This window comes from Meles meles, chromosome 9 (assembly GCF_922984935.1).
Source record: "Meles meles chromosome 9, mMelMel3.1 paternal haplotype, whole genome shotgun sequence".
Taxonomy (NCBI): Eukaryota; Metazoa; Chordata; class Mammalia; order Carnivora; family Mustelidae; genus Meles; species Meles meles.
In genome coordinates, this window is record NC_060074.1 from 91,142,181 (window position 1) to 91,155,017 (window position 12,837).

The 12,837-nt window shown below is 35.8% G+C and overlaps 1 protein-coding gene across 1 annotated transcript in view; it reads left to right on the forward strand.

Moving 5' to 3' along the window:
- The window catches only part of LRP1B (LDL receptor related protein 1B), a 2,013,404-nt gene that overhangs the window by 1,711,981 nt on the left and 288,586 nt on the right, over positions 1-12,837 (forward strand). Inside the window, exons 47-50 of the mRNA XM_046019480.1 lie at positions 714-833; positions 9,652-9,765; positions 10,009-10,158; positions 12,583-12,705. Coding sequence (XP_045875436.1) covers positions 714-833; positions 9,652-9,765; positions 10,009-10,158; positions 12,583-12,705 — 507 coding nt within the window. The remainder of the gene's footprint in view (positions 1-713; positions 834-9,651; positions 9,766-10,008; positions 10,159-12,582; positions 12,706-12,837) is intronic.

Genomic DNA, 12,837 nt, shown 5'->3' on the forward strand with positions numbered 1-12,837 from the left:
CCTTAGGAAATTAGGAATTTTTGGATGATTCTTTTTTTTTTTTAGATTTATTTTTTTGACAGATAGAGATTACAAGTAGGCAGAGAGGCAGGCAGAGAGAGAGAGAGAGGAGGAAGCAGGCTCCCAGCCAAGCAGAGAGCCCAATGCGGGGCTCGATCCCAGGACCCTGGGATCATGACCTGAGCCGAATGCAGAGGCTTTAACCCGCTGAGCCACCCAGGCGCCCCTTTTTGGATGATTCTTAAGAGAAATTTATGGATATTAGATAAGCCTCTGATTCACTGGTTCAAGAATACATATTTTGCCACTATTTTTTTTTTCCTGTTATAAAAGTCTTACGAAATGCAAAGGAGATAGGAGATAGGTGTTGAGAGTGTCTTTGTGACTGTTGAGGTAAAGACTTATTTCTTGAGAGTTGAATATATGTTTATTTCTGTACTGACACACAAATATCAAAAATGATAACGTGGGTACAATTTGAAGAGATCTCCAAGTATGAATCACTCAAGTTAAAGCATTAGTCAAAACGGTCTTTAATGAATGAATTCCTTGATAATGCATGAATATTCTAATCCAGAGCTTTGATACCGTACAGTGCTCCTTTTGTAGATCCACGATCCAATCATTATGAAATGAAAACTCATCTGTGATTTTCTTTTTTGTAAAAATATCTCTGTAAGACCTCCAATGATGTTTCTATTTTTCTTTATAAGAAAACAGAAGCTGTCGACGAGGTTTCAGACCCTGCTACAACCGTCGTTGCATTCCTCACAGCAAGTTATGTGATGGTGAAAATGACTGTGGGGACAATTCTGATGAACTGGACTGTAAAGGTAAATGTATGCGGCATCAGCCTAGGAATATTATGCAAAGTGTTTCCTGGACATTTTCCGTAGTGTATTCCTGAGAGCATCACCATTTCAGTATATGGCCCCTGCCAATATGGATAGAGCACACTTCATTAATTGCTGTTGGAGGGGAGTTATTGCAGTTCGTTGAAATCATGAGTACAATCTCTATTCTGTTTCTGTCCCTTTGCCCACTTCAAAACTCTTGTCATTTCTCACCTCTTCAGTTCTACTGTCATGTTTATTGGACATTTGTACCAGAATATGGAACAGTGAATGTACTGCTCCAAAAATGCTCTCCCTCACTCCTCAATTTTCTGCTTTTCACATGACCTCATTCTTTTCCTAACAATTCGACAGGAAACCTTGGTATTATCCTTAATTCCTCTTTCTATTACATTTTATCACCCACAAGTCCATGTATCAGTAAATCATCCAGTTCTTTGAAATACCTTCCCTTTCAATCTGCTTTGAGCCTAGATAAACAGAATAGTCCTTTAACTGGTCTCCCTGCCTCAACTCTTTCCAGTTAATCACAAAGTTGTAGTCATACTGTAATGTTTCACTGAATGTGTTCTGAGTGAATACTGACACCAATCCGCAAGCCAGATGACTTAGGTCAGAACCTCAACCCCAACGCTGTCTCTGTGTCTTTGGGTAAAATATCTAACCACTCTGTGCCTCAATTTCTCAAGCTGTAAGAAAAGAGGCAATGATTAAATGAGTATATTGATATTAAATAAAATCAGAACAGAACTTGGCATATAGAAAATACTATGTAAGAATTCACCTTCTTTTTTGTTTGTTTGTTTGTTTGTGTTTGTTTTTTGTTTTTATCATGGCCCTGATAAAGAATTACAAATGGAGTCTTTATAGTTGCAGAATAAACAGCAAGTTTTTTTTAGTTTGACATTTAAGGACTCTTAAAATCTGGATGCAACAGATTTCTCTTTTCTTTTCTTTTCTCTTCTTTTCTTAGATTTTTTTCTTTATTAGAGAGAGAGAAAGAATGAGCAGGGGGAAGGGCAGTGGGAGATGAAGAGGCAGACTTCCTGCTGAGCAGGGACCCTGATGCTGCTGCTGCTGCTGCTGCTGGACTTGATCCCAGAACCCTGAGATCATGACCTGAACCAAAGTCAGATACTTAACCGATTGAGCCAGCCAGGTGCCCCCAGACAGATTTTTCTGAACCAATTTCCTTTAAATTTCATTCCTCAACATATTTCATTGGGTAAAATGCATTAAGGATGAGACATAAAATTAATAAGTCCTCTGCCTGCCCTTAGGAAGTTCAAACTCCAAATAAAAATAGTTAAAGAGGCGAAGGTGTATATCAGGTTTTATGATTGCAGATATAAAAACATAAGTTTTGAGGGGAGGGTTGGAATAAAGTATAAATAAAGTAGAATGATCAGAATAGAAGGTGATTCCAAGTAGACAGACTAACATTGAAAGCTGCAAATACTTTGATATGTTTAGAGCCAGATTGCATATTGGCAAGTGGTTTAAAAAATAATGAGGCAAGTGAGAGGAAGGAGATAGGACTTGAAGGTGGTTTTTTTTTTTGTTTGTTTGTTTTTTTTTTATTGGATAAGATTTCTTCATTTTATTTATTTTTTCAGCGTAACAGTATTCATTGTTTTTGCACAACACCCAGTGCTCCATGCAAAACGTGCCCTCCCTATTACCCACCACCTGTTCCCCCAACCTCCCACCCCTGACCCTTCAAAACCCTCAGGATGTTTTTCAGAGTCCATAGTCTCTTATGGTTCGCCTCCCCTCCCCAATGTCCATAGCCCCCTCCCCCTCTCCCAATCCCACCTCCCCCCAGCAACCCCCAGTTTGTTTTGTGAAATTAAGAGTCATTTATGGTGTTTTTTGATGCCATTTTAAGGAACATGAACTTTACCTTGTAGTCACCAAAAATTTACCTACCAGAGGTCTAAAAGAAGCCCAATACAATCAAATTTACATTTCAAAAAAAGTGGGGGGGAGGACTATGCTTGTGCAAATGAAAACTAGAATGCTGAGATGAGAAAGGTAAAACAGGAGGCTATCAAAGCAGCCAAAGCTAAGAATAAAAAGGAGAGAGACATACAACAGAATTTTAAAGGTGGCATAACAGGTCTTCTTGTGTAATAAAGATAGCGAAAACATGGAAAAGAATAGACAAGTTTCGTGAACTCTTCTCCCTCTTTTTACATCATTCTTTGTTTTTCATTAATTTTTAAATTTATTTTTATGGACCTTTTATTCATGTGGGATCAAGGATAAGATGATAAAGATGGTTTGCATTCGGACAGTGGAGCCTGGAGACATTCAGATGGAAATGTCGCAGAGACATTTAGATAGATAGAGATCTGGTAGTAGATTTAGAACAGAAGTGTTAATTTTGGACAATACAGAGAGAAAACTCAGAGGAGATATAGAGTAATAGTTGCAGGGGAGTACGTCAGAATTACCTACTGAAATAAAAAATTAAAGACATTAATAATATAAGAAAAGGAGAAGTGAACCACAGGACTGATGAAAAGATCTTCATAAGGCATTATTATTATTATTATTATTATTATTAAGAAGGGAGGATCAGTTAGCATTTTAATGTGTTAAGGGAAGGCAAGAAGGCCGGTATAGACTAGGCAGTCGTTGAACTTGTACAATAGGAGTTAATCTCTTTGTTACCTTCATCAAAGTCAATTCAGTGGAATGGTAAAGAAAAGTCAGATCTCCTTGAGTTGGTACAGAAAATGGATAGCAAAGAAGTAAATAGAGTGAATAAGTCTATTTTTAGAAAAGACTGATGGTAAAGGAAATATGTGAAGTACAGATGGCAGGAGAAGGTGATGCAAATTTGTGGAAGAGGACAGAATGTGCACAGACCATTTTGGAGCTAGAAAAGGGCTCAGAAGTTTGCCCCCTTAGACTGTATGACACTAGCCAAATACTTGAATGGCTTACTATCTAAGGCTGACACTAGTTTAGGAAGAGCCAAATACTCGTGCAGATTTTAAATCAGCTGTTATTTCATATTACCTATAGATGATTAAAAAAATGATAAAATATAGTAAGATACTGGGAATATATAGAGAAAAATGGTTAAGTATTTGGAAGAAAGGAGGAAAGCAAACTAGAAGTAGACCCCCCAAAAGGACATGTTTTATCAGTTATTTGCAAGCAGGAAAGGAGAATATAATAAAGGCATTAAACTAGGTTAAAGATAAAACTATCAAGCTAGAATGTGAAGGAACTGAACAAAAGACACAGAAAGTAGATTTTAAGACAAAAGTCATAAAAGGGACCATGCGGAGTTAATAAGTTACTGTGGATTTTCTTGAAAAAATGAAAACAAAATTTCAAAGACGGTAAATAAATTAGTCAGTGAGTTTGATTTTATGAAATATAGCACCTACTATCTGGTAGGTGTATATTAAATTTTTCTGTTTCTGGTGAAGCCATAAGTCTTCCAAAAATATAGGTAGGTTTTATTCTGACTAATATCATCAATTCCAGCTGCTAAAAGAATAACTCAAAATGTTATTTGAGTTTGAGTATATGAGAAAAAATAACTCAAAATGTTATTTCCCTTTTCTTAGGCTAAACTCTTGATTTCTGTGTTATAGCTCTTAGCCATATACTTGGGCAAGAACAACTCCATTTGTGAATCAAGTTTCTGTTAAAACTTTTCTTTTGTGATAATAATAATATAAAAATCATAATAATTGCATACTTTAAAAAACAGCAACAACAACAAAAACTTTGGCCTTGAAGTTCTTCCCATATAATGTAGGACATTTGCAAGTAAAAGCACTTGTGGGAACTCAAACATACACCTTATTTCTAGAAATGAATAGATTTAAGTAAGTGGACTAGCTCCTTTAGGGTAAACAATTGGGTGGTTTTTAGATAAGAGTTTACTTATTACAGTTGTATCTTTTGGATTTGATTTTTTCTCTCATATTTAGTGTGGTTACATGGTGTCTTTGTAAGTCACATTTCACATGCTAGGGGAAAGACGTCTCTGGGTCCATATCACATAAGCCAGTCTGTCTTATAATTCAGATGTGTATTTATCCAACAAATGGAACTTTACAGTACTTAAAAGATGATGAAGTTTGAAAAGGAGGATGGAGGGGCTCAGGGACAATGGAAAAGGAGTTCTTGCTCTGCGTCTTTCCTTCCAGATACTTCTCTGTTTCTATCATCAGGGCAACATATGTGTGCAGTATTTCGTTGTATATATGTGTGCACACATGGGGGCACACACGTGCACACACACACACAACAAACCACCTATTATTTTTAAGTGTAAATAAAGTAAGACATGAAGATTTTAAGTTAGTACAATAAAAAGTCAATGTATAGAGAGAGTTTGATAGGCTATGGAGAAAGGCGATGGTGGAATCATCTGTAAATTTTCTGTTACACTGTACAGCACTGTACACTGTACAGTACACTGTACTGTTACACTTTTATTTCTTTAGTTTAGCTGTTCGTAGTAACTAATAGTATCATTATTCTTATCCCACAGGGCAGAATGGAAATGGATGTTCCAAGGAATCAGTTTTGGTTTCTTCTCCTTTTGAAGGGAAGCAAAACCCTAAATCCTTGTAAATCTTTTATTAGTGCCCTGAGAGTGTTACACACCAGGCTATCTGGCGGGGTGGAGGTGGGTAACTTGAAGAGTTGTTCAGAAAGTTTGTCACTCTGATTTCTTCTCGTGTGTGAGAGGCTGGGTGAATCAGTTGGGGAGAATACACGATATCCCTCCTTCTCTTCCTATTGAGGTGAGTCTAATTACTCTCCTTGGGTAGTATCTGAGCTTGCCTCAGTCACCTGGACACCTTTAGGTGACTAAAAAGCTAAGTAGTTCTAAGACTACCTGATGGGAAGGAAACTGGTGTTAGTTTTTTTTTTTTTTTCTTTCTTTCTTTCTTTTTTTCACAAGTTCATAGCAACACTTTGAAGATTCCACAAACAACAAGCTAAGGGAAAAGGATAAGCATTCCTATAGATGAAATCATCATTCCTCTGGGTTTGCATACCCTTAGAGCCTAAGCAGTAAATTAAAGAAAAGATATGGTTTGAAAGTAAACAGAAGAGAGCAAGAAGACAGTAAATTTAATGTTTTCTTTCTTTCTTCCCCCCACCACCTTTTTTATTTTCCCCCATGTCAGCTGCCATGTGCTGCAGGCTGGGCAGGGAAGTTGGAAGAGAAAACATAGACTTAAGATATTCATAAGAAATGTCTTAAAAACCACAGAAAGACCAATCAATGTTATATCTTTACTATCTCATTAAATATTTGAACTGACATGGAATAAAAAAAAAGTAGATGAAGTAGGAAAATTAAGAAAGTATGTGAGGGGAAGAATGGTTTTACTTTTTCTCTTAGTGCTGCTTTGATCCACAATCCCTGTCAGAGCTTCCTTTGTACTCTCTCATTGCTATTCCTGGGGTGGCCGTGGTATGTTTTCACTCACATTTTGTGGGCTTACTTTATTTTTGCACTATCTGGAGGGAAAAGTCTAGTATTTCTCACTTGGCTTATCTTTATTTGAACTACATTATTTTCTTTTCTCTCTTTTAGGACTTTTAGTCTGAGGAAAAATTGTCAGAAAGCTTTCATATTCACTTGACAAATTAGAGATTCCAACATATTTCTCCCTCAGAAATCACCCTAAGGGTGAAACAAATTTCAATACTGATTGACCAAACAAAGTAGGAGGATATATAGTTGAAGGAACATAGAGGAAGAGGTTTTGGCAAAAGAGGTATTTGCTTAACTATTTAATAAAGTTCCTGCATTCCCTTGGATCTCTCCCATCCCCCTCTGCTTCCTTGCTTACAGTTGCAGGAGATGTTAGTCCCCACAACCATTTTGCCTCTGCTACATGTGAAATTCTGCAGCCACTTAGTATGTCCAATTCCAGTACATCTTAGCACACTACTTAACCCTCTGGTGGTTCTCAAATTCCATACCAAGTCATGGACCCTGTGAAGAGAGGATTTGAACAAAAAGGATAGTCTTCCTATTTGCACATTGCATACACTCTAATAGGCCTGCCTGTCCTCCTCACCACGATTCATTTGCTCAATTTTTCATTGGAAAATGGGAGAAAACACATCCTGCAAATATTCTGTTCTCTACCTAGTTCTTCTAACCCCCTACCTCATCAATTCCTTCATGTCTTTCCTTTTTTTTTTTTTTTGCATTTTTTAAAAATTTTATTTTTAAGTAATCACTACATCCAACATGGAGAGATCAAGAGTTGTATGCTCTACTGACTGAGCCAGCCAGGTGCCCGTAGACTTCAAGTCTTTCTTTTAAATATTATCTCCTAGCCATTCATTTCAACTTCAAAGTTACCATTTCTTTTCATCTCGAGTTCTTCTCCTTTCTTTCTTCTTCTCAGACTTCCATCTAAAACTGGGTTCCACTTGCTCCACATCTCTGCTCTTCTCACAAGGTATTCTTTATGTTCCCTTTCACCTGAGAGCTCCAGTACAGTTTTTGAAACTCCATTACTGCAATACTGCTGGATCTTCAGCCCTCATAGCTATGGAAGATGCTATCCTCATGTCAGTGGAGTCATAATTTGCCTCTTCACCCTATCTGCCACCCATCTCCACTCAGATGGACTCCCTACCATGTACACAGAAGCTGCTCTGTGGACGTTTGGGGAGAGATGGAGATGATGTGGTGAATTGTGATTGTTCCCATCAGAATTCTTCTGGTACCCTTAACCTCTGTGAGTGTAAGATAGAAACTCTAGGGTATTATAACATTACCAGGATCTAGAGGATGTTACCACTATCTAGGATGTTGTTTCACAGAGAAATGAATCCTGTCTTCTAAATAAAGGGATTATAAGGAATCGTGTGGAACACAACTCTTAATCAGAGATTGCTGACAGACAGCAAAGTAAGAAACAAAATATAAATGCTTGTCATGATTACTTTCTATGTTATGTATTCCATTGACTGTTTCTATTGAAAAAATATTGAATATAAAATGTAATAGAAAGGTATATGGAAGAGATCTTGCTTTTTAGACATAAAAGAAGAATATTTCTTTTTCCTGTTTGGAACAGTGTATTTATCTCTACTCATAATAGCATTATCTGTTTCATATGATAAGATGTTATTTTTAATGAAGAAAACACTGAAGCAATTATAATTGCAAATTGTAAATAAAACATTTATTCTAATCATCATTTAAGCACAAATAAGAATACAATTGCAAGATACAATTAAATATAATAAGAACAGTGCATTATGAAATACAAATGACATATACACCCTTGAGTAAAATTTGCATATTTTAAGGTAGCATTTTAACTATTTACAATTGATATAATTTCTATTTATAAATAAATAGGCTCTTTAAAATATCAACACTAGTAAAAGTGGCATAGTCAAAGAGCCCTTCAGGTTGTACATTTACATAATCAACCTGTGAAAATTTGAATTTGGAATAAAAATCTCACCTAAGTTAATCTAATGTACATAGCATGACATGCACCTGTTCACAACATATTGCTGGAAACCATTATATGGTAATGAATGTGTGAGCAAAGTAGAAATGAATATATGATTAAGCATAAGCTATTCTGTATAAGGTATATATAATGACAGTAGCATATTGAAACTGATTTTCATCTAAGCATAGCAGGGAATTGGAAAGTCAGACTTTCTAACAATAGAGACAAGTCATAGCACATTTATGTTTCTTGGCATGAGGTAGTCATCTTTCCTATACCAAATGTTAGTGATATGGCCGTGTAAAGGAGTATAACATAGCATGGAAGACTTCCTAGCATGGTTGAGCTATTTCCTCAGAGTAATAAAGCAAATGTTCAGCGGTTTCTCCATCTCAGTTTCTGTCTCTGACAGAGGGAATGTTCCACTTATTTGCAACCAGTTGGGGATTTCCCTGTACTTCCTCCATCAGGCATTTGCTTAGTGCTCTAACCTTATACTTTGGAACTTGGAAGGAGAAAGAATTTTCGGCAACACTTGATGTTTTAGTACATTGGCTTAGCACTACACTGATACTATGATGGGAACCATGCGCAACCCCTGCTTTCATGGAGCTTATGACTTAGTGGAGGAGTGGATACATCCGCAGGCAATTTCAGTGAAGTATTTTAAGTACCACAACAGGGGAAGACATACGAGGCATCACACCCAAGCCTGGGGGTGTGGGTGGAAGCCATGGGCCAGGTTAAAATATAGATCTTCCTCAACTTACAGTGCACTTATGTTCTGGTAAACCCATCCTATGTTGAAAATACGTGAAGTTGAAAATACATTTACTACACCTAACCTACCAAATGTCATAGGTAGACTAGCTTATCTTAAATGTGCTCAGAACACTACCTTAAGCTATAGTAGGGCAAAATTATCTAACACAAAGCCCATTTTATAATAAAGTATCACATATATCATGTAATTTAGTGACTACTGTACTGAAAGTGAGAAACAGAGTGGCGTCTGGATACAGAACGGTTGTAAGGGTATTGATTGTTTACCCTCATGATCACAGTGGCTGACTGGGGGCCGTGGCTCACTGTTGCTGACCAGCATCAAAAGGGAGTATCTTGCTGCATATCTCTAGCCCAGGGATAGATCAAAATTCAAAATCTGAAGCACAGGTTCCACTGAAACATATGGTTTTCATACTACCCCAAAGTTGGAAAACTGTCAAATCACGGTACGTCAGGGACCGTTGGTACTGAAGATGTTAGAACGAGGAGCCCCTTTGGTCTCATCTATCCATTTATTTATTTACCTGTTTTTCCAGTTTCCACCTGTGCTGCTGTTGAATTCCGTTGTGCGGACGGGACATGCATTCCAAGATCAGCACGATGCAACCAGAACATAGATTGTACAGACGCTTCAGATGAAAAGAACTGCAGTAAGATAATCCACTACCTTTTGTTTGTTCATCCCTGGGTACCTTTGGCATTCCATCTTACACTGCCCGGTGTTCCACTGAACCTTGTCCAGAATTGATATGTAATTAACCCCTGTTGTGTAGGATAATTGCATTCTTACTTCTTCAAATGAAGTTAAATTTGCTTGTTTCTATGACTGGCATAGAAGGCTTGTAATCTTTGCAGATGAGGTATTTTTCATTTCTCTGTTTACCTCTTTGTAGATAATACAGACTGTACACATTTCTATAAACTTGGAGTGAAAACCACAGGGTTTATAAGATGTAATTCGACCTCACTGTGTGTCCTGCCAAGCTGGATATGTGACGGGTCTAATGACTGTGGGGACTACTCAGATGAATTAAAATGCCCAGGTAATTCTAGAAAGAAAAACAAAAAACAAAAAACAACTTTGCCTTGAGATTTAGAGGTTCATTATATAAAATAAATTTATTAAGTTTTAGTCTTGATATACAGTGATGAGGATTAAAATTTAAATAATGTAGACTAAGTTACAAGTAATCATTCCATTCCAAACATGTCCCTTGATCTTTTTTAATGAGTTATGAAATGATACTCAAGAAATCTGTTCTGTATTTGGATCTATTTCCTTTTAATGTTCAGTTCATGAGTACTCCTCTTAGAATTGGTGATTATGTCTTAAAATGCATGGACTAAAGGAGAAAGACAATGCTTCTCACCACTGGCTTTACTCAATGCCATACAGCTTGTATTGTCATGTTAGGCTGCTTGGTGAAGTTTTGCAATCTTTCAACATAGTAGTATGGATAATAGCAATTATCATTGAGTCAAGGTGGGAAAGGTATATTTATATCTGACTTTTAGCCATCTTTATGTACATAAGCTCTTCTTAGCAGAAGGCATTCCATGAAAAAGTCATGATCCTGTTCCTTTCTAACTATTTCAGAAAAAAAAATTTTCAAATACAGGAAGTAAAGGTGTTAAATTACTCTAACTGGCAATAGATATGATTTATAGGAAACTATTAAATGTGTCCTCATACTGTAACTCTCCCTCCTTCGCCTGCTGCTACACTCAATTTTTCCATGTTTAGTTGACATATAATAATATTTTGAAATATTTTAAGAAATTATACAGCAATGCACATATACAAAATCTACTATGAAGGACCAATATTATTAATTCATAATCTTTCACTTCATTGGGCAATAGTAGATTCTTTTTCTTGTTTGTTTGTTTTTTTGCTCAACAATGCGTAACATTCTATGATCCCATTGTTGTTCCTTCTGGGTTTGAAAGGCTAGCCGCATGCTAGGAGGAAGGCGAACTTTTCTGCTTATGTAGAGAATTTTCATGTGCACTGGTCACTGTGGCTCAGCACAACTCTTCCACATTTTATTTTTGTCACATAAAACATTTTAAAAGAAATATAGTAACATTGATTTAGACTCAAAAAGCCTGGGTGTCTGGATTCTTAATTCATTTTTCTTTCTACAACAATTATGTACCTCATTATAGCTGTAGTTAATTCTTAAAATTAATATGAAAGCAACATATAACAGATACCCATTAAACTTACATATATAGAAAACATATTACGTACATATGTAAAACTTTGTGATCTTTATATATTTCTAATATTAATAAATTATTTTAAAAGTTAACTTTTAACATTAATAAAGAATTATGATTATAATGGGGAAGGAAGAAGGGGGAGCTCATGTAGACTGATGACATAGGTAGACAGCCAGACAGGAAGCCAGTAATAGGTCAATCTAAATACCTTAGCTTGTATCTAGGCTAGTCCTAAGAAAAATAAGACACAAATCACACTCAGGACTTTTTGGTTTAGTGGTGAATTCTGTCAAAAATTTTATTTTCATCTTCAATCTACAAAGTTGACATTTGAAAAAATAAAATGGGATTGTTATCTTAATAGAGTTATAATGGATTACATAGTATGATTATTATAGTGTGCATGGATTATTACAGTGTGACATATACTGTAAGATTTGCTTCCAAATTGGCTATGGTTTACAAAACTGCGAACCTGAAGGTGCAAGGGGACTGATGACATTCAGTAGAGAAAAATCTAATATTTTTATGCAGTCTTGGAAGTTATAATAATAGCAATTCTCCCCAATCTAAAATTATATAATTTACAAAATAATTTTATATACAAATACTTATTATTCTCATGCTATTTCTATAAGATACAACAGTTTTAGAGATTCTATTGTAAGTTGTCTCTTTTTTTTGAAGTGGAAAGTGCTTCTATAAACCTTGTCAAAGCGTATTCAGAATATAGGACAGTAAGAACACCATGCGCACATGTTCTCAGTAAAAATCCACTGATATTTTTAGTGTTATTGATTTTTATGAATATGGAATTACATATATTTTCTACCAAAAATGTTTATTTGGCCCTGGCCTAATTCACTTTATAATTATCTCAGTTATTTTAATTCTATTAATGGGATACCACATTATTTGGATTTTAACAGGTTTTTCTTTTAGTGCATTTTCTAGATCAGGATCCAATCTTGGATCGGATTTGATTATCATATCTTCCTAATCTCCTCTGTTCTGTGCCACGTTGTTGTTGTTTGTTTGTTTGTTTGTCTTTTTTAGCTTTTCCTTGGTTTTCATGACCTCGACATTCTTGAAGAGAATGTCAGCTCTCTTTTTTATTTACGTTTTCTTGTTCTTTATTTCTTTCAGTTCAAGGAGAATTCCTTTTTTATCGTCTACGCTATAGTGTGGAAGTCTAAGATTAATGTAAATTACTTGACATTACATTCTGTATTTTATCACAGTTCAAAACAAACACAAATGTGAAGAAAATTATTTTGGTTGTCCTAGTGGAAGATGCATTTTGAATACCTGGATATGTGATGGTCAGAAAGATTGTGAGGATGGACTCGATGAATTCCATTGTGGTGAGACTTTGTATTTTGTTCTGTGTACCATATTATTATTTATACGCTGGTGTTCTCTTACATAGGGATTTTATACAAAATATTGTTAATTGATTTTAACAATTTTCATTTTTATTAAGTAGCACAAAATGG